This window comes from Propithecus coquereli, unplaced genomic scaffold (assembly GCF_000956105.1).
Source record: "Propithecus coquereli isolate 6110/MARCELLA unplaced genomic scaffold, Pcoq_1.0 Scaffold72, whole genome shotgun sequence".
In the NCBI taxonomy this organism is placed as follows: Eukaryota; Metazoa; Chordata; class Mammalia; order Primates; family Indriidae; genus Propithecus; species Propithecus coquereli.
The window spans coordinates 3,819,295-3,841,548 of record NW_012153285.1 but is presented as its reverse complement, the minus strand read 5'-3'; the positions used below and the strand labels follow the sequence as shown (position 1 = coordinate 3,841,548).

Genomic DNA, 22,254 nt, shown 5'->3' with positions numbered 1-22,254 from the left:
AAAAGAACTTGAAATGCACCAAAGTGATATTTTAGTAAGCCCGCAAACATGGAGAGCTATGGTAGGGTTACAATCCAGTTAAGTTCAGCATTTAAAGAAATTATTATTATTATTATTTTGGCTCCTGGTGGTGCTTGTGTGCTGGTGTGCTGGTTCGCTGTGGACCTGGTACCTCTTTTGTGAAGCAGCAGCTGAGGAGACTCCAGCGCTCACCATGGCAGACGAAAAGCCTAAGGAAGGAATTAATACTGAGACCAACAATCACGTTAACTCGAAGGTGGTAGGACAGGATGGTTTTGTGGTGCATTTTAAGATTAAGAGGCATACACCACTTAGTAAACTAATGAAAGCCTATTGTGAACGACAGGGTTTGTTAATGAGGCAGATCGGATTCCGATTTGATGAGCAGCCAATCAATGAAACAGACACACCTGCACAGTTAGAAATGGAGGATGAAGTTACAACCGATGTGTTCCAACAGCAGACAGGAGGTGTCCACTAAAAAGGGAGCCTGCTACTTTACTCCAGAACTCTGTTCTTACAAACTGAGATTACATTCGCAATTAGAAGAATGCAATTTGGTTCCACCACATCCTGACTACTGCATTATAGTTTTCTCTATTCTTTCATTTTCCCCTTCCCCATTCCTTTATTGTACACAAAGTAACTCATGTATGTGCAGTAGCATATTGCATTTTTTCAACTAAATGTCCAATGGTATGTTTTGATTAACATCAAGTGGAGATGGGATGGGGAAAATACTGGTTCTGTGAAATTGCCCCCTTTCTCCATTAGTGGCATGTTCATTCAGCTCTTATCTTTATATTCCAGTATGTTATTTTGCTCTCACTGTTTTAACAAAAAGAAAACAACAACATAAAAATCCTTGCATACTTTGTTCAGTTGGAGAATTTTAATGTTTTTTTCATTTATCATTGTAAAACCAAGGATAATTTTTATAACTTTTTTGTACATAGCTGTTACATGTAGGGCAATCTGTCTTTAAGTAGGGATAAATTACTTCTAAAAAGAAGATGAATCCTAGATAGTTTTTCCTTTAAGTTGAATGTCTTGTTGTTTCAATAAACACCTTGTTTACAGTGGAAAAAAAGATTACATTTTACTGCTTAGACTTGAGGAGCTAGGCAGTTTAAACAAATACAACCATATCCCATACCTTGTCTTTTTTGTTTTTTTTCCTAGAGGCAGGGTCTTACTCTGTCACCCAGGCTAGAGTGCAGTGGTGTGATCGTAGTTCACTAAAGCCTTGAACTTCTGGGCTGGAACTTCAAGTGATCCTCCTTCCTCAGTCTCACAAGTAGCTGGGACTATAGGTATGCGCACCACACCAGGGTAATTTTTCTTATTTTTTTTTTTGTAGAGACAAGTCTTACAATGTTGTTAAGACTGGTCTTGAACTCTTGGCCTCAAGCGATCCTCCCACTTTGGCTTCCCATAGTGCTGTGATTACTGGTATGAGCCTGGCCCATACCTTGTCCTATTATGCTTGCACTTCGCAGATATTGCTTATTTCACAAGTCGAAAGTTTTTGGCAGCCCTGTGTGTGGCAAGTCTATTGGTGCCATTTTTCCAATAGCATGTGCTCACTTTGTGTCTCCGTGTCATATTTTGGTAATTCTTGCAATTTTTCAAACTTTTTCATTATTATTATTATATCTGTTATGGTTACCTGTGATCAGTGAATTTTGGTATTATTGTTGTTGTAATTGTTTTGAGGTGTCAAGAACTGTGCCCATATAAGATGGCGAACTTAACCCTTCAATGTTATGTATGTTCTGACTGCTCCATCAACTAGCTTTTCCCTTCTCTCTCTCTCTTTCCTTTGGCCTTCTTATTCCTTGAGACACAGCAATATGGAAATTAGGCCAGCTAATAATCCTGCAATGGCCTCTAAGTGTTCAAGTGAAAGGAAGAATCACATTTCTCTCACTTTAAATCAAAAGCTAGAAATGATTAAACTCAGTGAGGAAGGCATATTGAAAGCCGAAATAGGCTGAAATCTAGGTGTCTTGCATCAAAAGTTAACCAAGTTGTGAATACAAAGGAAAAGTTCTTGAAAGAAATTAAAAGTGCTCCTCCAGTGAACACACAAATGATAAGAAAATAAAACAGGCTAATCGCTGACATGGAGAAAGTTTTGAATGTAGACAAAACAGTCTTCTGTTGGAAGACGATGCCATCTCAGACTTTCATAGCTAGAGAGAAGTCAATGCCTGGCTTCTTAGCTTCAAAGAGCAGGCTGACTCTCTTGTTAGTGGCTAATGCAAATACAACTTGTTACTTTAAGTTGAAGCCCATGCTCATTTACCTTTCTGAAAATCCTATGGCCCTTAAGAATTATGCTAAATCTACTCTGCCTGTACTCTACAAATCGAAAAACAAAGCCTGGATGACAGCACACCTGTTTATACCATCATTTACTAATGATTTTAAGCCTACTATTCACACTGTTGAGATCTACTGCTCAGAAAAACAGATTCCTTTCAAAATATTACTGCTTATTGACATTACACCTAGTCATCCAAGAGCTCTAATGGAGATGTACAAGGACATTAACGTTGTCTTCATGCCTGCTAACACAATATCCATTCTGCAGCCCATGGACCAAGGGGTAATTTTGACTTTCAAGTCGTCTTATTTAAGAAATACATTCCGTAAGGCTACAGCTACCACAGACAGTGATTCCTCTGATGGATCTGGGAAAAGTCAATTAAAAACCTTCTGAAGAGAAACCATTCTAGATGCCATTCAGAACATCCATAATCATGGGAGGGGGTCAAAATATCAACATCAACATGAATTTAGAAGAAGTTGATTCCAACCCTCATGGATGACTTTGTGGGGTTCAACACTTTAGTGAAAGAAGTCAGTGCAGATGTGGTGGAAATAGCAAGAGAACTTGAATTAGAAGTGGAGCCTGAAGATGTGACTGGATTGCTGCAATCTCATGATAAAACTTGAATGGATGAGAAGTTGCTTCTTATGGATGAGCAAAGAAAGCAGTTTCTTGAGATAGAATCTACTCCTTGTGAGGAAGCTGTGAACACTGTTGAAATGACAATAAATGATTTAGAATATTCCATAAACTTAGCTGATAAAACAGTGGCAGAGGTTGAGAGGACTAACTCCAATTTTAAAAGAAATTCTACTGTGGGCGAAATGCTATCAAACAACATTGCGTGCTACTGAGAAATCTTTTGTGAAGTGTTAGTCAGTGAACCAAATTTCATTGTTGTTTTATTTTAAGAAATTGCCATAGCTAACCTTCAGCAACCATATGCCTGATCAGTCATCAGCCATTCCACATTGAGGCAAGACCCTCCACCAGCAAAAAGAGTAGTACTTGCTGAAGGCTCAGATGATCATTAACATTTTTTAGCAATAAAGTACTTTTAAATTAAGATATATACTCTTAAAAAAGGTATAATGCTATTTCATACTTAATAGACTACAATATAGTGTAAATATAATTCTTACATGCACCGGGAAACCAAAAAATTTGTGTAACTTGCTTTATTGCAGTATTTGTGGTGGTCTGGAACTGAACCTGCCACATCTCTGCCTGTAGATGCTAAGAATTATCAACTCAAGATTTCTATTAAACTAAGGGAGTATTTGCTATTCTCTTCCCTTTGAAGAGAATGCAAAAGATTTTGTTCCAAAATCTAAGAGGTGCTAGAAATGGGAATACCTTGATCTAAAAATTATTGGGAATGATTTATCTAGATATTTACAAAATGCACCAAAGTTATTACAGAATGTCAGCATCATATAACTTTGCATCAGAAATTCTGTTATATTTTGAGATTAATTTATACATTTTGTGTTACAGCTCCTTTAGAATTTGTCTAGCAGTTTTTCTGGTCCTTACCAGAAGGACCTCTCCCATGCAAAAAAAATTTAGACATTTATTCACTTTAATAAATTATTCATATGTTTGTAAGAACATAGTGGATTTAATTAAGAAAATAAGGATGAAAATGTTCTACACTTAACCAATAAAAATTAAGTTTTAACAATATGATAAAATTATAGATTTTCCTACAACCACAAAGAGCTAATGAATTAGAAGCTAGAAGGATTATAATGAATGCTTTATATTGTTTTGTGAAAAAGGAGAATCAATGTTCTAGGATGATTTTGTAAGTGGCTTGTCCTCCACTACGGGGTCCAGGTTTCCAATGTCATTCCTGCTCAGATTCCACCCCACTATTTAACACAGCAAACAGAAAATTACTGTAAGATTTGCAAAGGAAGTGTCAGGTGTTTTAAAATGTAAACTCTGCTCCTGAAGGAAGTAAGTTACTATGTAAGTGGAATGAAATAAGCCTTGATCACATGACATGAATCATTTGAAAGAGACCATTTGAGGGTACCTTGGAAACAAATGATTGCCATGTAGTAGACCAACTCGTCTACTATAGTACAATTAGTTAAAATAGTAAAACTTGCATTATTTAGTTTTGATGCCTTGTTTTAAATGACTTCAATTAGTCTCAGTTATTTTTTAAATAAATTTTTTCTTTAAGCCTATACTAAATTAAATTATCAAGTTAAAATAGAACTCCAAAAATTCAAAGTGTTTAATTATAACTTGAATACATATTTTAAATTTTTAAATATACAGAAACATTTTGAAAGCAAACCCTCAATTCAAATAGTAAGTTCACAAAATCTGAATATTTTATTTTAGATATTTTGATTTCTAAATATTCTAGGTCCCCTGGCTTGACCTTGGCTGAAGTAACCAAACCTTATAAAATCTGTAGTGTTATCTTTTATTAAACAACCTCCTCAACTTAATTAAATGACTTCATGTCTTTTAGATACGAAATACAGTTGAATTACTAAACATGTTAAGATAAAATCCCTAAGTGAAGCGTATGTTCTGTGTTTATTTGTAACTAATATTACCTTTATTTTAGAGCTGGTGAAGAGAGCATGTGATACCTAGTTTGTCAATGGTTTCAGTGAATTAGAGCTACAAAAGCACAAAACTTTAGAGCTGGAAGGAATCAAGCTATCTCGATAATTCTTAGTCTAGTTGAATAAGAGGTATGAATATTGGTTCCAAAACAAGATCTTTTGGTTATCCCTCATTGTAAGGAACCATAAATTTCCTGGGTCAGCATTCTCTTTCTTAGTTTCAGATATTCTTTTTCTCAATCCATTTTCAATATTTATTCATTTTTGAATAATCTTCTACAATAATCACTACATTGAGGCTTTGCTCATTACCAAACACGATCAAGGTGAGCCTAAAAAGACCCTTCATTTGAGCTCATATGCACGCTGCTTAAACCAACACCCTATTTGACCAAACATGTAAGGATGTGATCTTCCAGGGTGGCGCTATTAAATTTCTGTAAATATCCTAAAGATCCTTTAGCAAGGACTTTACTTACATAGGGCTGCAGTGCAATCTTCCCTCTAAATCCATCAGAAGTTGTAATTTGTAAAAATGCAAAATTCTCTGAAACCATATACTGTCTTTCTCTTTGTGGAGAAATTGGAATTCTAGTTATATCCAGTAAAGCTTTCTAACTCGGTTCTCCCTCTAGAGGGAGACATAGTCCAGCTTTTACACCAATATCCGCCTCTTTTTTTTTTTTTACTGTCTCTTCTTTTTCTGCAGGACAGTTGTTTGCTCTCAGCAGCAGCTGCCGGAGCTAGCAGAACTGGCCGTCGGGAGAGAGACGGAGGCAGGCAACGCCGCCTGGTCCTGCCATCCCATTTCACTGCTCACCTCAACCTGGAGAGTCAGGACCTATTCTCTCCCTGCACTCGCTCTGCGCGATGCGCGGGGGCCGGTCACTCCATACTGCCCGGACAGCCAGGCTGGGTGGAACAGGGTTCTAGAGTGGAACAGGGGGTTCTGCCTTTACTGTGACTTTCTGAAAGCTCACCGTCAGTGTCTTTTGACAGTACAGCGCCTGGCGTGGGACGCGGAGAGGAGGCTTTAGTTGCCAAACGGCTTCTTTCTCCTCTGGTGGTTTGGATTTGTTTCCTCAGCCCCCTCCTCCCTCCCTTTTTTCTCCCCTCCCGCCTTTAGCGAGGTGACACAGGCGACACCTGCTCGCTTGTGTTCGATATTGGGACTCGCACCTTCTCGGTGGAGACGGTGCCAGGGCACTGGTGACCGGGGGACCGCGCGGGTTTCCCTGCCTGGCGGCCCATGATGCCTAGAGGGGCCGCGGGTGGGCTGCGGGGAGCCCTGCCCGCAGCGCTGCAAGGCGGCATTGAGCGGCTGCAGCCGGCCGGGAGCTGCTGCTAAGCGGGCTCGAGCTGACGGCGCAAAGTCTCCGAGAGGGCACCGGCGGGGACCTGTCTGCGGACCGCGGGAACGCGGGCACCGGGACCGAGGAACACGAGCGTCCTGCGGGGAGACGTCTGCTGGGCTCAGAGCCTCTCCTGCCCCACGCGACTCCTCCACAGCGGAGACCCGGGACCTGCGAGAGCCGGGGAGCTCGGGAAGTGCGTGGCGGAGGCTGCTTCCCTGAAGGTGAATCATTCCGTCCAATTGCCTTTCCCCAGAGAACGAGAGGGCGGGCGGGAGAGAGGGAACAGAGGACGTGCGAGAGTGTGTGCGTGTGAGGGAGAGGCAGCGTGAGGCGGGCGGAAAAGTCTTTCCTCGGCGTTAAAAGCAAACAAATCAGAGATGGAAGAAGAGCGGTGATTGCAGCGAGACCGCCTTGATTCTCGCAGTCGGGGGAGCTGAGCGCACCGCGCGCACCCGGCGCGGACAGCGGGCGGCCGAGGGCTTCGGGACTTTGGCGTTGCCTCAGTAAACAAATCTTTTGATTACTTTGACAGTGTGGAATAAAGAGAGGGGGAAAAGAGATCTGGCGCGCGCACTCCATCTTCCCCAGCTGCTTTAGGGGGTTCACATTCGGATGTCAAGAGATTCCCGATCCCTCTTTGCCATCGGAGGAGGACACACACACGCGCGCGCACACTCGCACGCTCAGGGGCACACTCACACGCCCTCCACGAGCACACAGCACCAGCCTTCGGTTCCCTATGCCCCTGGATGGTGACGGCGGATTGGCATCTTGGAAGCGATGCAAGAGCGGTAAGGCTGGCGCCGGCCCGCGGAAGCTGCAGGAGCATCGCTAGGTGTTGCCGCCACCGGGAAGCCGTGCTGCAGGTAGGTGCGAGCCGCGCCTCGGGTAGCCGGCCGGCTCTGGGGACGCGAGCGGCGATCGGAGGACCGCGGGCCCAGAACCCCTGTGGGCACACGTCTCCCCTCCCCGTCCTCGGGAGCCCAGGGCTGTAGGGGCTTCTCCCGGGGAGGGCGAGAGGTGAGGGTAGGTGCCGGCCCAGCAGCCAGCGACCCCCTTGCCGGCGGTCCGGGTAAGGGAGGCGCAGAGGGACGCCGAGAGGGGATCCGAGCGGGCGACAGGAGGCTCCGGGAGCGGTGCCCTCCCTCTCTTTTCTGCCCCATTTCTCCTAACACAGCAAGCGACCCGGTAGAGGATTGAAGTGGGTTTTACTTTGATTCCTCACCCGGACCAATTCCGGCCGGTAACCATTTTGGACTCCTAATAAGGAGTTGGGGGGTCGTATTCCAGGGAGGATCAGTGGGATGTGTCAGGTCGCCTCTCTGAAATCCCTACTTTGTGTCCACTTCTGATTAGTTAATTCTCAGGCCTGTCTGCAGAGGGTGGGCGTTTCAGTGAGACTATTGATTTCTCCATCTCTAACTATTTTCATAAAGAATCATTCTGATAAGTTCCTGAGCCTCATCTCTTTAAAGATTTGTTTAGATTTGGGAACGGACGCTTTATTACTGAGTGAAATAAAGCTTTTGTAAAAGCCACGAGGAGAGAGCTTTGGTAAAGGATCCTTTTACGACCAGCGTTCAGAAAAAGAACGGCTTTGGGAAACTAATGATTTTTAATTTCTTTCCGGATAGATGTCTCTCAAATCTTGCTACTAGTATGCGGTTTTTCCGCCCTACTGCCCCTTCCCCCTTCTATTTTGAAAGGCCAGATGCCTACCAAGAAGTATTTTCTTTAGGCTACTGATCTTCACTTACCAGTGGGGAACGTGTTATTTCTAGAAACTGCCTTTGCAAAGGAAAAGTTTGAGATCCTTCGCCCTATTTCTTCCAGAACTGTAGGTTGAGCTTTCCAGTCTGCACTTGAAAGGACGAACCATAGGTGCTCGAAGAGCCCTCGGGTAGACTATTCAGTATTCCACCTCCTGACAGAGCGTTAAACAATTGCCTGAAGCGTTTGGAATCAAATGTGTAGTTATGTTACTATAGCGGCTAGCCTCTTTTCACCTTGTGCTGGGCGAGTTTGGCTTGTGGCAGTAAGCCAGAAAAGAAAACATTCTCGTTCTGTGAGTGTGAAATCTCTTCTTGAATTTTACAGAATTGTTTGTGGAGAAAAACCCCACCAAACCCTCAAACCTGTTTGCAACCTTTACTCTGAAAAGTGCCCCTGAAGCACTTTAATGTACTAGGGTCCTTCACTCAGGACAAGATGAATTTCAGTGGCTATTGACTGGATGATAATTATCTGGTTCCTGTCTTCTGAACAAGATTGTTTTAGACATCGACATTCAGACTGTTATCAATTAACACTCTAAAACTGCTCTATTAGGCAATATAAGTTAAGACAAATGAGTAATTAAGATTTCTGTGTAAAGTGCTAAACCAAAATAACTAGCAAAGGGGATTAAAAACACTTCTAAAGCTTTTAAAAACCAGTTTTAAGATTATTTTCATGTTACTCCAGCCTTTCCATGTTTGCAAATGTACTCTTAGACTGTTGAATCATTTGCAATTTCAAAATTGACACCTAACATCCTATATTTTAAATAACCAATCTGACATGTTTGTCTCTTTTTCTACTTTATTCTGTTCTGAATCTCATCCTGAGTCAATTGTTTGGGTTGACCTTTTTAGAATTCTAATTTTTAAAGCCATCGGTAACCACTTAAAGGCCATCAGTAACCACACTGGAGCTTATTTTATTTTCATTTTCCTAATTTTCAATGAAAACAATTGGGTTGCATTATTTATCGATAGTGTAAGACTATGAAGGCAATGCCACGGCCAACTGACTACTTAGGCACAGGTAGTCTTTTAAGAGGCAAACATAGTTGCAATGTGTTGCTTTATTCAAATTAGACATGTTGTAGATTAAAATCTTGGTTCTTTTCTTGCCTTTAAAAAATTTAGTAGTTTAGGATGCTTGCATATTTATGTATAGTGCTATGATATGTGTCTCTTATAGAAGAACCAAAAAATCTTGACATTAAAGGAAACACCTATATCATGCTACAAGTTAGGCTAGAGAGGAATTAAGGTTTCTGAGCATGTGTGATGTTGAATCAGAAAAATATTAGCTATTTTAACAATGACAAATTGGAGAATGAAGATTCATTGAGATGCCTATAGATCTGTGCCCAGATAGATACATATTGCTTAGAGACTGCATTATAATATTAACTAACCACCAAGTTATAAAATTTGATGACATGGCTGTAAAAAGATCTGTTTTTAGACATGGCCACTTTTCCTTTTTAAAAATTTATAAAATGATGAAACTTAGGGTGTGATAGAAAATTTCATAAAAATTATTTTATACCTTATCAGAAAATTTTAGTAGTCCTAGATCCAGTATCTTCAATATAGCACTTTGATGACCATTTTAAAATATATTTTTGTGTTAAAATGTACAAGTACATTTTAGGGTTGATTTAGCACTAATTGCAGGTTATGGATTACTCTACACAGGAAGGGTAAGATGTGCCTCTCTAGCATTTTCCAGACATTTCTTATCTCAGGCCCTAAGAAAAGGTACTGTCAGATGGTGCCCAAGTTCAGCTGTGGCTGCAAATTGATGAACATATTTACTGATGAACTCTTTAATGCATGTCCCAAACAAGGAATGTTCCCAAGTGTCATTAGTTATTTCTAATATTTGAAAAGATGAAGCAACCGGAGTGCAAACAGTTCAGTGCCCCTGCTTTTACTTCTGCAATATTTTATTAGGGATGCCTCATTAAGTCGCATTATTCTGCAGCTGTTTTGTTCATTGAAGATTCAAGCAAAAAGAAGGAACTTTGTGCAATGCAGTTTTCTTTTCTTGGTGAAAAATCATAAGCTGAAGTAAAATAAGCATCCAACGTAGTCCCCTTTGATCCATGCCTGACATTTACAAATACAATTCATTAACCTGTTATTAGTAGGGCTCCATCAAAACAGGGAGAAGAAATGTTATTAGCATGGCTGCTGCTAGATATGAAGGCCAAACCAGCTGAATCAACCTCATATCTGGACCACATGCTTGCACAACATTTTACATGATATATCTTGCTTTTGAACCATTGATTTTATAATACCATGTAATATGGTGAATTTGCCATTTTGTCTGAAAATTCTTTGGTTAACTTTATTTTGAGCTACTTGGAGCACATTGAACTATTTATTTATTCCATTGGAAGAGAAGGAATAATTTCACATGGAGTTATCAAGAGTCTTTTTAGAGAACAGTTTTACTTTAGGTTTGGAACACAGTCTGAAATGGGAGATAGACAGGTGGGCCTAGCAGACACCTAGAAGTTAGTTTCTGTTTTTTAGTTGTCATTGGTCACTGACTTACTGGGTAATTTTCAGAAGGTCTGATTTTATCCATTTAGCACAGTGATTCAATGTTCTTGTCAATGAAATAAAACTAACAATTCTTGTCTTCTACTTATTCCTACAGAAATTTTAAGAGAAATGTTTAGACTTACTGGAATGTGAAGAAAGTAATATTTAAATACATTTCTCTGTCATATCTACCTTATATGTAATCTCTATCTATACATATATATGCACATACATACATATGCTTTTAATTACACCCATGTAAAATACTGGTTTTGTGTTAAGGGAGGAGGCAAAAACAACTTTGTAAAAAGTTTACATTTTTAGGTACATAGTTTTTCACTATATTGTATGATTTAACCTGCAGTACAAATATGTCCATTGTTAACAAGGTTGTTTATAATTGAGTTTCACTATTTGTGCCACTGTTACATACAGTATATTTTTCTCTTCAATTTTTCTTTTGGAGGGACTTGCTAGGCTACAAATGCAAAAAAAAAAAAAAAATCAATTTTGCCCTCTATGTAGGAACACTTTGGATGTGTTTATTGACACTACAATTGGAAATTTCAACATAGTTTAAATACTGAATTTATCTGTATGCCATCTTTATTAAATATATGACTTCACAGTCAAAACACAAACTACGCATTACATTGGAACATACTATTCTGGTTTACAAATGATATCTACAAATTTTCCAGAAGCATACTGATATTACACTCAAAATTTATGTCAGATTTCCAAAATCCTTCTTAGTGTGTGTATACCACATGGATATGTTGGATTTCCTCCTGTGCTGTAATGATAGGCAAGCTAGTCAGTGGACTATTTAGGCAATTGATTGGTATTGCCATTGGAAAATATGACTTCCAGTTTGCTTGGACATCACATGAAAACTATGAGCTATAAGGAGAATATTCCATTTTGTTCAAAGTGCTTTATATGGGGTATGAGATACATAACAAAAAATAAAAGCTTATCTGTTTATATTAGATAAAGCTTTTTTAATCACTTCCTTTAGTCTTCTAAGTTACTCCACAGTAGCTATAATTGTTTTATGATCTCCCCTGAATGGCCAGTTAGTGAAGGTACATCTTCCTTTCCCCTACCAATAGCACAAATGTAGTCATCCAATTAAATTTATATTTATATTGCTTCTTTTATACTGTGGTTTTATGCAGTAGATTTTGGAAACTCTTTACAGAGAGATTCAATAATGTGATAAGGTTGCATTCTAGCAATTATGGTGATAGGCTGAATTTAGTCCTGTGACAAAATGAAGACAATCAGCCAAACAAGACTCCTTGTGCTACATAAAGATTACTCTCCACGTGAAGCCTGGAAAGTTCAAAGTAGCTTTTGATGAATGCAAGTTTTATTTTACTAAGTATTTTTATATTTTTACTTTTTTTTGCTGCTATGAACTCGTCACTCTATAATTGCATGCATGTGAATGGGCAACTGCGTTGCCCTTTAAAGGTCGTGCAAAGATTCTAAACCTTTCAGTTTGCAGTGTTAATTGCCTATGGCCTCCTGTTGCTGCTTACGGAGCTTTCTTTTGAGCTTAATAATACACAACAACATTCTGGCTTTCTTTGGATTATGCAGCTCTTTATAAGTAACCCTATGAAAGTATTCATACTAGGCACTAGAACAGAAGATTTTGGGAAAGTTGTGTTTGGGCTTTGAAATTAAAGTTTTCAAGCCAGAATGGCCTGGGTTATGAGGAGACAAAATTCTTTCTGGTGCAAAAACCCCAAGCATTCAAAATTAGTGTCTATATCTGAAAACTCTGTCATGGTTTCATTTGATTTTGGGATGAATTTCTCTCTCTCTCTCTCTCTTTTTTTTAAATATCATTCTTGAAGATTCCAATGAGAATTGTATGTAAATATTCAAGGAAATAAATAGGCTTGCTCTCTTCAAATGTGCTCATTTCCTAGTATCCATAATATGCTTGCTCTATTATGAAAAAGACCATCTATATGAGAAAAGCAAAATATGTTATTTGTCCCAGTTTGCTTTTTTTTTACCTTCATATTCTTTGTATTTATGGTTTGGAGTAAGCAAAGGTAGACAACTAAAAAAGAGTTATGTAGTCATGGGAATCTTATTAACAAAACCTCAGCCCAGCGATAGAACACTGAGACGGTTAAAATATATTCTTTGAGAGAGAGGGTCTTCCAGGGCTCCAAAACTTGGTCTATTCAAACGATAGAACATTATATACTGATGGAATGAATTTGTGACTGCTCATATCAGTCAAGAATTCAGAAACGGCCAATTCATATTATTTGAGAAAAACAACATATACATGTATATTTTTATCTCCATATGGGCAGTTCCAAACTCACAGAGGCACTACTCAGTGCTATTTTATTTAAGGTAGAAAAACGTGTTTATTATTACTATTTCTTTCTTAGTTTAGTCTTACCTTGTTATAGGTATATAGTGAATAGCACATTCGAATTTGTTGGTGCCGGAGTGTTCAGAAAATGTCTTCTTGGAAATGGCCATCAGAAAAAGCAGTAATAGTGACCTGGTCCTGCTTTTGTTGTATTTTCTTCAGAAAGTTGAGGTGAATTGAATGAAATAGCTCTGACTTTAGTTTTTTGTTTTTTACAGTGTACAAGGAGAAAAGAGGGCCACATTACAGTGAAGCTATTCAAAGGCCAAGGGGACAGTGAAAGGGCATTGAAATCTCATACTCTATAAAACAGAGGCCCCATTTTGGGAAGCTTGAAGTTCAAGGAAAATTTCTAACCTGTTTTTTTTCAGGTTTAGTCCTTGAAATGTTATATGACAGTCATTTCCTGCTAAGATACATATTAGCATTATTACGAACCCCTTTTAGATTGATGGTTGGTATGTTTCTAAATACATTCAGAATTGGGTCAAAATTTAGACTTTTCTATTTGAAGATATATTTGCTCCTTACATCATTTGTTGAGTGGTGAAAATTCATTAGCTTGCTATTTTGGTTAGCAGATAAATTTTGAAATTGATTATTATAAAACCAATGTGGTGCAGTGGCAAGAACTCTGGAGATGCTTTTGTACCTCTGATAATAAATAACCAGGTAACCACAAGAAAATCACGTTATTTCTCTGTGCCTCAATTTCTAAGCAACATATTTTCTTCAGTGCAGTTTTTAAGACATAAAAATATATTATTTTCATGTGTCCAGACCTACTAAATATCATAGAAATATAAGTACAATAATATAGCAATAATATATGGAAGTACAATAATATAGCATGAATACTTTTGCCTTAAGGAGCTTATGTTTTAGTTAGGAAATCAAGGAGAATCTAGCATATAGCTCCTGGTATAACCTGTAAATGCCCCCCAAATGCTGTTTAATAACTAAGTAATCTATAAAAATTTCATAAGATCCTAGCTTTATAAGATAGGGATGATTATGGTGATCACGATGATGATGATGATGTTAATGATGATTGTGGTCATGTATAAAGAGTGTTGACCAAGGGATATAAAATTATAAATCTTATAATTCAATTTAGTAAACTTGTTTAGTCTGCACAATGCTGTTTGGTTACAAAACAAGTTGTGATAGGCCATGGGTCTCAGGCTTCTTAGGGTTATAGTTATATGTCTTTGCTCTATTACTGATTTTCATAGTCACTGAAATAAAATTAGTTTGATCAACCCAAGTAAAACTAGGCTAGCAAATGAATAATCTTTATATATTATATGATAGTTAAACATGTTCATTCAAAAACTGTGTATGAATTTTGAGAATTTATAATCCTTGGAGAAGTCTATTCATTCATTCAATAAGTATTTATTTATTTATTTTTTTTGAGACAGAGTCTCACTGTGTTGCCCGGGCTAGAGTGCCGTGGCGTCAGCCTAGCTCACAGCAACCTCAAACTCCTGGGCTCAAGCAATCCTTCTGCCTCAGCCTCCCGAGTAGCTGGGACTACAGGCATGCGCCACCATGCCCGGCTAATTTTTTGTATATATTTTTTAGTTGTCCAATTAATTTCTTTCTAATTTTAGTAGAGACGGGGTCTCGCTTTTGCTCAGGCTGGTTTCGAACTCCTGAGCTCAAACAATCCGCCCGCCTTGGCCTCCCAGAGAGCTAGGATTCCACCGCGCCCAGCCTCAATAAGTATTTATTGGGCACTGTTATAGTTTGGGCAGCTACAACAAAAATATCATAGACTTGGTGACTAAAACAATAAACATTTATTTCTCACAGTTCTGGAGGCTTGCTGGGAAGTCCAAGATTAAAGCACCAGCAGATCTGTCTGGTGAAGGTCATCTTCCCTGCTTGCAGGTAGCTGCCTTCTCACTGGGTCCTCATGTGGCAGAGAGAGAGAGAGACAGAGAGAGAAAGAGAGATATCGAGAGAGAGAGAGATATCATGTTTCTTCTTATAAGAATATAATCCCATTCATGAGGGCTGCACTCTCATGACTTAATTACCTCCCAAGGGCCCCACCTCCAAATACCATCACATTGGGGATTTAGGCTTCAATTTATAACTTTTGGGAAGGCATAAACATTCAGTCCATAACGAGCACTCTCTAGGTGCTTGAGGGTATCTTAGTAAACAAAAAAGGTAGACACCTGCCCTCATAGCATTTACCATTTCAGTATATAGAAGTTGTGAGAAGAATCTGAAGGAATTGTTCAACAATGTATTGTACTGTATCTTCTCGTTAGTAATTCTTATTTATAGCTGAGGTACAGGTTCAAAAAGAAATAATTAAAATAGTTAAAATGTCAGAGTTGGATTGGATTGTGAAGAAAAATACCACTGTATATATTTAAGGTTAGGTATGTAATGTAGTGTATTGTTCCAACTCACAAGGTCTATCATCAACCTAAGGGGGACACAAACCATACATCTTTTTCCTGACTTACACATATAGAGTAACTTCAGATCAGTAGCATGACGTGCCCTAGAGCCTCTTTAAAGGGGTCGCAAATTTGGACACCTACAGGGGTCAGATTGGGAATGTGAGTGACGCAGACCAAGTGGAAGATGACCAATGGCAGTGGACACTCAGTCTCGGCCACAGTGTTGGGGCGACCACAGGGAGTGGTGGAGGTTACCTTCTAAGTGGGACAGCTAAGCTTTGGCTCCAACATGCTCTGCCATGCTGGAATGTGAGTCTGATGTTGCCAGATTCTCTGATTTGTAGGAAAGAACTTAGATGTGCAGATTTTTTGGTGTGAAAGTTCCAGATTTATAAATGATGGCAATGAATTCAAATTTGAAATACTGTGTAGATCAAGAGACATATGCGCAGGCTACGTGCACGCTAAGGAGCATAAATGTGTCACTGTTGACAGAAGGCGATGTGAAGACAGAAAGTTTGGGAGATGTGTGTGCTGGTCCTTCTGTCATCACTAGCCACAGGTCTCCAACCCCACTTGCATTTGGAGCCAGGGTGGTTGGCAGTAAAGAGCTCAGCTGGAGGATAATGATAATGATGAGTGGCACAATGTGACCCCGTGTTTAGTTTTATTTCTTGTTGACTCATTGCATAGCTGATGCTGAACTTGTCTTGAAGTGGGTGATATCTTGGAGACTTTCAGAGACGTACTGGGAATACAGAAGTTTAAATTTATATTTGGAACTGATTCTGCAGTTCCGTAATGCCTTGTTCCTTAGATTAGTGCCTCTTAAACTTCTACATGCACACAGATCACCTGGGGGAATTTTGCTAAAATGCAGGCTCTGAAATAGGGCCTGAGATTCAGCATCTCTAACAAGCTCCCAGGTGAAGCTAATACTATTGGCCCAACTACAGTTTGAATTGCAAGGCTTTAGAAAATTTGACCACTGAATTTTATTGCATGCATTCAGGAAGGTGGGAACTCTCCAACTCTGACCCCTTTGACAGGTTTCTCCCTGTAGTAAGCAGCCTATACCTGGCCACTGACGCTAAATACTTTTCTCCTAGGCTCTTTCATCTGACCCAGAATTTGTGTTTTGCATAGTTTTTTAGCCTTCTATTTAGAGGATATGTTTTACCCCCAACGCGTAAATCAGAAATTGTGTGTTTGTCATATATTGATGCAAATTTGGTTTACTTCCTACAGTTCAAAGAAGTAAGCTTATTTATTTCAAAACTAAGGCATTACATTATACATTGATATATTCTAACATACGAGGTCAATTTTAGCTCCCCAAATCATTTTTTAAATTTCAATGGTTACTTCTTTTTAGGGCTTAGATGTCAAAATGTTGGCCACAATATTTAGATTTTTGTTCTCATTGAGTAGCTGTTATGAGTACGTGGGAGGATGGACTTGAAAAAAGATGGAGTTTTCCTTGTGTGTTTATTGGGCTTACAAGTTTAAAGTGAATATCTCTTCTTTTTTTAAAAAAATGTTGCCCTGCTAATCTTAAATAACTTTCCAAAAGTGGTCTCTTTAGAATTGAAGACATAATACCTTATGATTTTGGAAGTTTGCGCTTCTTATATTCATATATTAATATTAGTATTTTTTTCCTAAACCAGTTGTGCTAATGTCAAAATGTGTCATAGCTTAAGTGTGTGACTCTATTCTACTGCTGTGTGACATGGGCCTGATGTCACAAGCTCAGTTCACTGGGTTAAATATTTTGTCCTCAGTTTTATCAATGCTCTGGAAGTTTTTATGTTTCTTTATGCTGGTGTATTAATTATAAACTGAGATTAGATTTGGACATGTCAGTCTGAGGGAGTGAAGCAATTTGTTTTCTTCCAAGTTGTATGATTAATATAGTTTGCAATAGTCATGCTATTAAATCTTACTCATTTTTTTCTTCTAAGTGCTTAGAATTTTCTACTATACAAAACAGCTTTGCTTATAGCTGAGTGATAATATGAATTCATTTTACTGAATCTGTTAGACTATAAGCACTATGAGGCAGACCCATGTGTATTTTATTTCTATTGATTCCCAGTGCTAAGCATAGTGTCTGGCACATAATAGGTACTTAATAAACTTAATGAGAAGGTGATCAGTAGTTACATATTGGTAGGATGTACTTTTTTGTGTTTCTTCAATATGTGAGGAAGTATTCTGTGAAGAATTATCATTAATTCTAGTTGTGTGTGTGTGTGTATATGAGAGCAAGAGAAAGGGTAGGGGGGCATTTATTGTGACCTGCATGTTTCTTCTCTAACCTGAATCAAGGAATACATTCTAGGCAAAAGGTCAAGGACAAAAACAAAATAAGCATGCTGACTGAAATTCCCATTCTTTCTACAATTTATTGTAATCTGGAGATTTAGAGGCTACATATGCTTATAATTCTGTTGTATAAATTAAATAATATTTGTCAATGTCAAATTTAAGTGTTGTTAATCACATATGGAATATATTTTGATTGCTCTTGTCAATAACTTGACTCATTCATTAGGGAATTTAAAGCCATTTATTCTTATCTACATAATTATCATTCTCATAATTTTTCATGAACCAGATTTGCTTTTTTGTTTTTTTACCTTCAGAAACACTTTTGACTGTGATACCATTGTTCTTGACTTTAATGATATTAAAAATTTTTGTTATTCTAATTCTAAATGCTATTTAGTACAGATAATATGCAAATATTTATTGATTTTATTTTGTCCTTCTGGATTAAGTAAAGCTTTTAAATGCTTACCATCATTAGACAATTTCACAAAATTAAAACTCTGACTATATTTGATTGCTAATAAAACTCATGTGTTTAATAAAACCTAAAACAGGTTAATTCATTAGATCACAAAAACTTACAGTTGAATATTTATACTTTGGACTTATTTTAAAGGATTGCAGTATAGCTGTATATATTAGCATTCCCATACACTTAAAAACTTTCTCAAAACCCCTAAATGTGATATTTAACTTTTGAAGTATAACACATATTTTTGGGACCCTAATGATTCTATAGCCAGGCTTTAAATTGAATGGACCTGATTTTTCCTTGCATTGTCCAAAACCACTCAGACTTGTATAATTAAGATCTAAGGTTCTTGAGCTATGGCTTCTGTGGAACTTATTGAAAAAGGTATATCTATTCTTCTTCCCCAACTCAATCCCAAATATGAAGTTAGTAAAAAATTCAGATACTGTATAGTACTGAAAGACTTTAAGAATCAATAAATGGAATTAAAATCAATGTGCTTACTGCACACTGGTGAATGTTACCTTGGAGAAGAGTCTCCATGTTGCACAACTAGGAAAATTTTGTGAGCTATAGTTTTCTTTGCCTACTATCTTGTCCTAGCAGGTGATTACATCCAATCTTTAAAGTGGACTTCAGAGTTTGTGGCTAATATTTGACTTTGCATTTTTTGAAATCTTTATCAAGTTTGCAGGGCAGATGGTATGGCAGACTGGAGTGAAGCAAGAGAAAAAAGAAGACTGAATAACTGGCAGTAAGGGTTTGTGAAGGTGGCAATGTTAGCATATTGTGGGATGTGATGGAGAAGAGGAATTAGATAGGGAGCCAGATGGAGTGAAAGTAAGGGAGAAAATAGAGGTCAGAAGGGAAGTTTGTTCCAGATCACATCTTTATAAAGAAAAGAAAAAATCCTTAACCTTTGAGAGAGGTAAGAAGTTGGACAAGGAATAAATCCATTGTAATTCTTGGGGAACGAAAAGGTAAAATGGTACTGAACTGAAGTAAGATTACGGAAGAGAGAAAAATGGATGGTGCCAAATCAAATTCCCTGCCATTTTCCACCCCAGTCTTATTAAAAATTCTATTAAAAAATAATAAATTTCCGTCAAGGCTTTTTACAAAGCTAAAAGTCAGAAATAATGGATCCTAGTTCTGACTGTGCCACCAGATAGTTGTCAGCCCTTGAAAAAGTTACTGAACATTTTCATCATCAGTTTTCTTTTTGGCAAATGAGATGGTGGATTTAAAGACTACTTAGGTTCCTCTAAGCTCTATAAGTCAATGATGACCATCTGCTTCTATGCTTCTGTTTTGTCACTTGAACATAACTCTGTTTGCTTGCTTCCTAGACTGTGAAATTCTTGAAATCAAGGAAGGTGTCTTATTCTTTACCTTGTACAACCGAAGCCTAACCTTTACTAAGGCATTTAATAAGTGTTTTATTTATTGATGTATAATTTTTTATTCTAAAATTCTAAATTATTTCTCTCTTTCATTTCCATAAGAAACAATAAAGAATGTTCTAGAAGCATAAGCAATAACTATATTTGCTTAGTGTTGTACTATTTACAAAACATTTTTATGCAAGTGCTTTTACTTGATACTGTAAAATGGCTGTGAGTTAGGAATGAGTGATATCCTCAGTTTCAAGTGAGGAAACTGACAGAGAAAGGTAAAAATCATACAACTGGTGAATGCCAGAGGCTGATTTGAATTGAAAGCTTGTTTCTCCATGGATCTCTCAGGACACTAAGTACCCTTTTGTTCCATAATATCTTTTCAAGGATGTTTAAAAAGTGACCATTCTTGGAAGATAATGTCTACCTCTGGATGAGAGGGCAGATTTGCTTACTGTCTGGCATATTAAAAATAATCTCTCCCTTCAGGGAAAAGGGTAGATCTGCTTGTAATCCATTATAAAAGATTTTATTTCCCTGAGTTCTAGATTCCTCAGCTATGACACAAAGAAATGCATGCTCATCATCCATAGGGTCTCCTTTGTGTCACATGTGTAGGACCTGGGGAGAAAGAACTGGCTCAAATGTGATGTTCGTGCTGTTTCCTGTGCAATGAATAATAAAGTCTTGTGTCTCTGACCCAAAAGTCTCGTGTCTTTGGCCAGCATCTATGAAATATGGTAGGCTAACTTGTGAATTTGCAAGTAAGGTAAAATCTCAGACCCTTCACAGTTCTTGGTAGTATTTCTTTCTGTCCCAGAAAAGGAAACCTGTGTTTCTTTGCCTAGATTATTTATGTCTACTTGAGTAGCCACTGTAAGTAAAATTGTAACATAAACAAGTGACCTTTTATACTGCTCTCAGGCTTTTAGTATTGCTCACTGTGGTCTCTCTTGAGACTCACCTTCCTCTGACATTTAGAAAGATCCTTTGGTGGCAGTGTAGGGGATAGACTCTATGGGGGCAGAACAGGAAGCCAGGGAGACTATCTAGAGAGCTGTTTCTGCCATTTTGGTGAGAACTGGCAAAAGTTTGAAGAAAAGAGATGAAAGAAAGGAGAAAAAGAAGAGACAGTTTAGAGGTGGAAGATTGAACCAACTGGTCTTGGAGACTGAATGTGTGGGAGTAGGAGAGAAAAGAGTCAAGAATGGGTTCTGGCTTAGATGACTGGTGGTGTTTAGAAAGTTAGATCCCCAAAGCTACTATAGTCTACCTAGATGAAGATAATTGGCTTAATTTTAAGCATTTTGAGTTTGATATGCCCTTGGGATACTCAAAAGGAAATGTAAATAAGTAGTGGTAAATTTGGATTTGGAGTTGAGTACAGAATTATGGTTTAAAGATACAAATTTGGGAGTCATCAGTGTACAGGTAGCAGTTGAAACCTTCTGACTGGATGAGATGCCCTAGGAGGAGTGTTTTAAAAACACCAAGAAGAGAGCCCTGGGAGAAAATAACAGTATAAAAGAACCTCAACTTGCTTTAAATGTCAACAGAAAGTCACCATTCTCTCCCTATGTTTTTGCCCAGCTTGCAATAACTTGGCCTCAAAAACCATGGAGTCCACTTTTCCAGCAAGAATATGCTACCTAGAGAAGCTGATGGTAGCAGGAAGAGAGAGCCATGGAGGGGAACATGCCCAGAGTTCTCTATTTACATTTTGCTCCCTGTCACCCCTTGAATGTCATTGTGTACTAGGCTATGCCCTTGCATAGTTGTCATGGACAGGAACACTGTGAAGGGCTGAAAACTTTTTCCCGTGGTCTTTTTGCTTTCCATGGAGATCTATAAACATTAAAAAATTTTAAAACTTGAGCATTTACAATGTGCCAGGCTCTGTGTTAAATACTTGACACGAGTGATTTCTTTTAATCCACAAGGTAATTCCAGAGTAAAGTACTACTGTCATTTCTATTTTATAAATAAATGGTTTGACCAAGGCCACGCAGCTTGTAAGAAGCAGAGAGGAATCTTGAATTGGACACCCTACCTTCAGAGCTTTTTAACCATACAGTGCTGCATCTCAATCGTACTCACCGGAAAATTAGACTCATTCCGCTTAACAGAATGTTGGTTAAAGAATTGTCTTGTTTTAAATTATTTATATCTGGAAATTCTAAGTAGAACCTGTTTTTCCAAGTTTAGAATTGTATCATTAAAATTATGTGGTATCATCCACAGCATTCTTTGAATATGTCTCAGATTTCCCATAAAGGTTTTTCAGTGATTCTCCAATTTCATTTAATGAAAAGCTTTGTTACGTAATGAAATAAGGAACTAGCGTTCAAGAGAATTTGAAAAATTGTTATAAACTCAAATATTTATTCCTTTGAATTAAAAAAAAAGCTCCAACTCCTAAACAAATGTGAGCTAAAATGTGTCTTTTTCTGGAATTTAAATTCAGGATGAAGTGTTCTATTACATTTATCTTCCAAAAATCTCTCTTGGGCTCTTTGCTGTGTAAGAAATGGGTTTCTTGGAGATGGGGTGGGAACAGGCTATGCAGCAGCCCTGGTTGCAGAACTCAGTTGCAT

General features: G+C 38.2%; 2 protein-coding genes across 3 annotated transcripts in view; both read left to right on the top strand.

The window, feature by feature from the left end:
• The first annotated feature begins 214 nt into the window (after positions 1–214).
• On the top strand, positions 215–502 carry LOC105824194 (small ubiquitin-related modifier 2-like). 2 transcript variants are annotated; one of them, XM_012661565.1, is made up of 2 exons: positions 215–368; positions 426–502. In XM_012661565.1, exons 1-2 carry the CDS (start codon positions 215–217, stop codon positions 500–502), a joined length of 231 nt encoding a protein of 76 aa, XP_012517019.1. The 2 variants fall into 2 exon arrangements, with proteins under 2 accessions (XP_012517019.1, XP_012517018.1); XM_012661564.1 differs by having other exon boundaries at positions 215–502.
• Positions 503–5,603: 5,101 nt separating this feature from the next.
• Positions 5,604–22,254, top strand: part of FAM19A2 (family with sequence similarity 19 (chemokine (C-C motif)-like), member A2) — a 606,282-nt gene continuing 589,631 nt past the window's right edge. The window contains exon 1 of the mRNA XM_012661562.1: positions 5,604–7,168. The gene's annotated coding sequence lies outside the window, so the exon portion shown is untranslated. The remainder of the gene's footprint in view (positions 7,169–22,254) is intronic.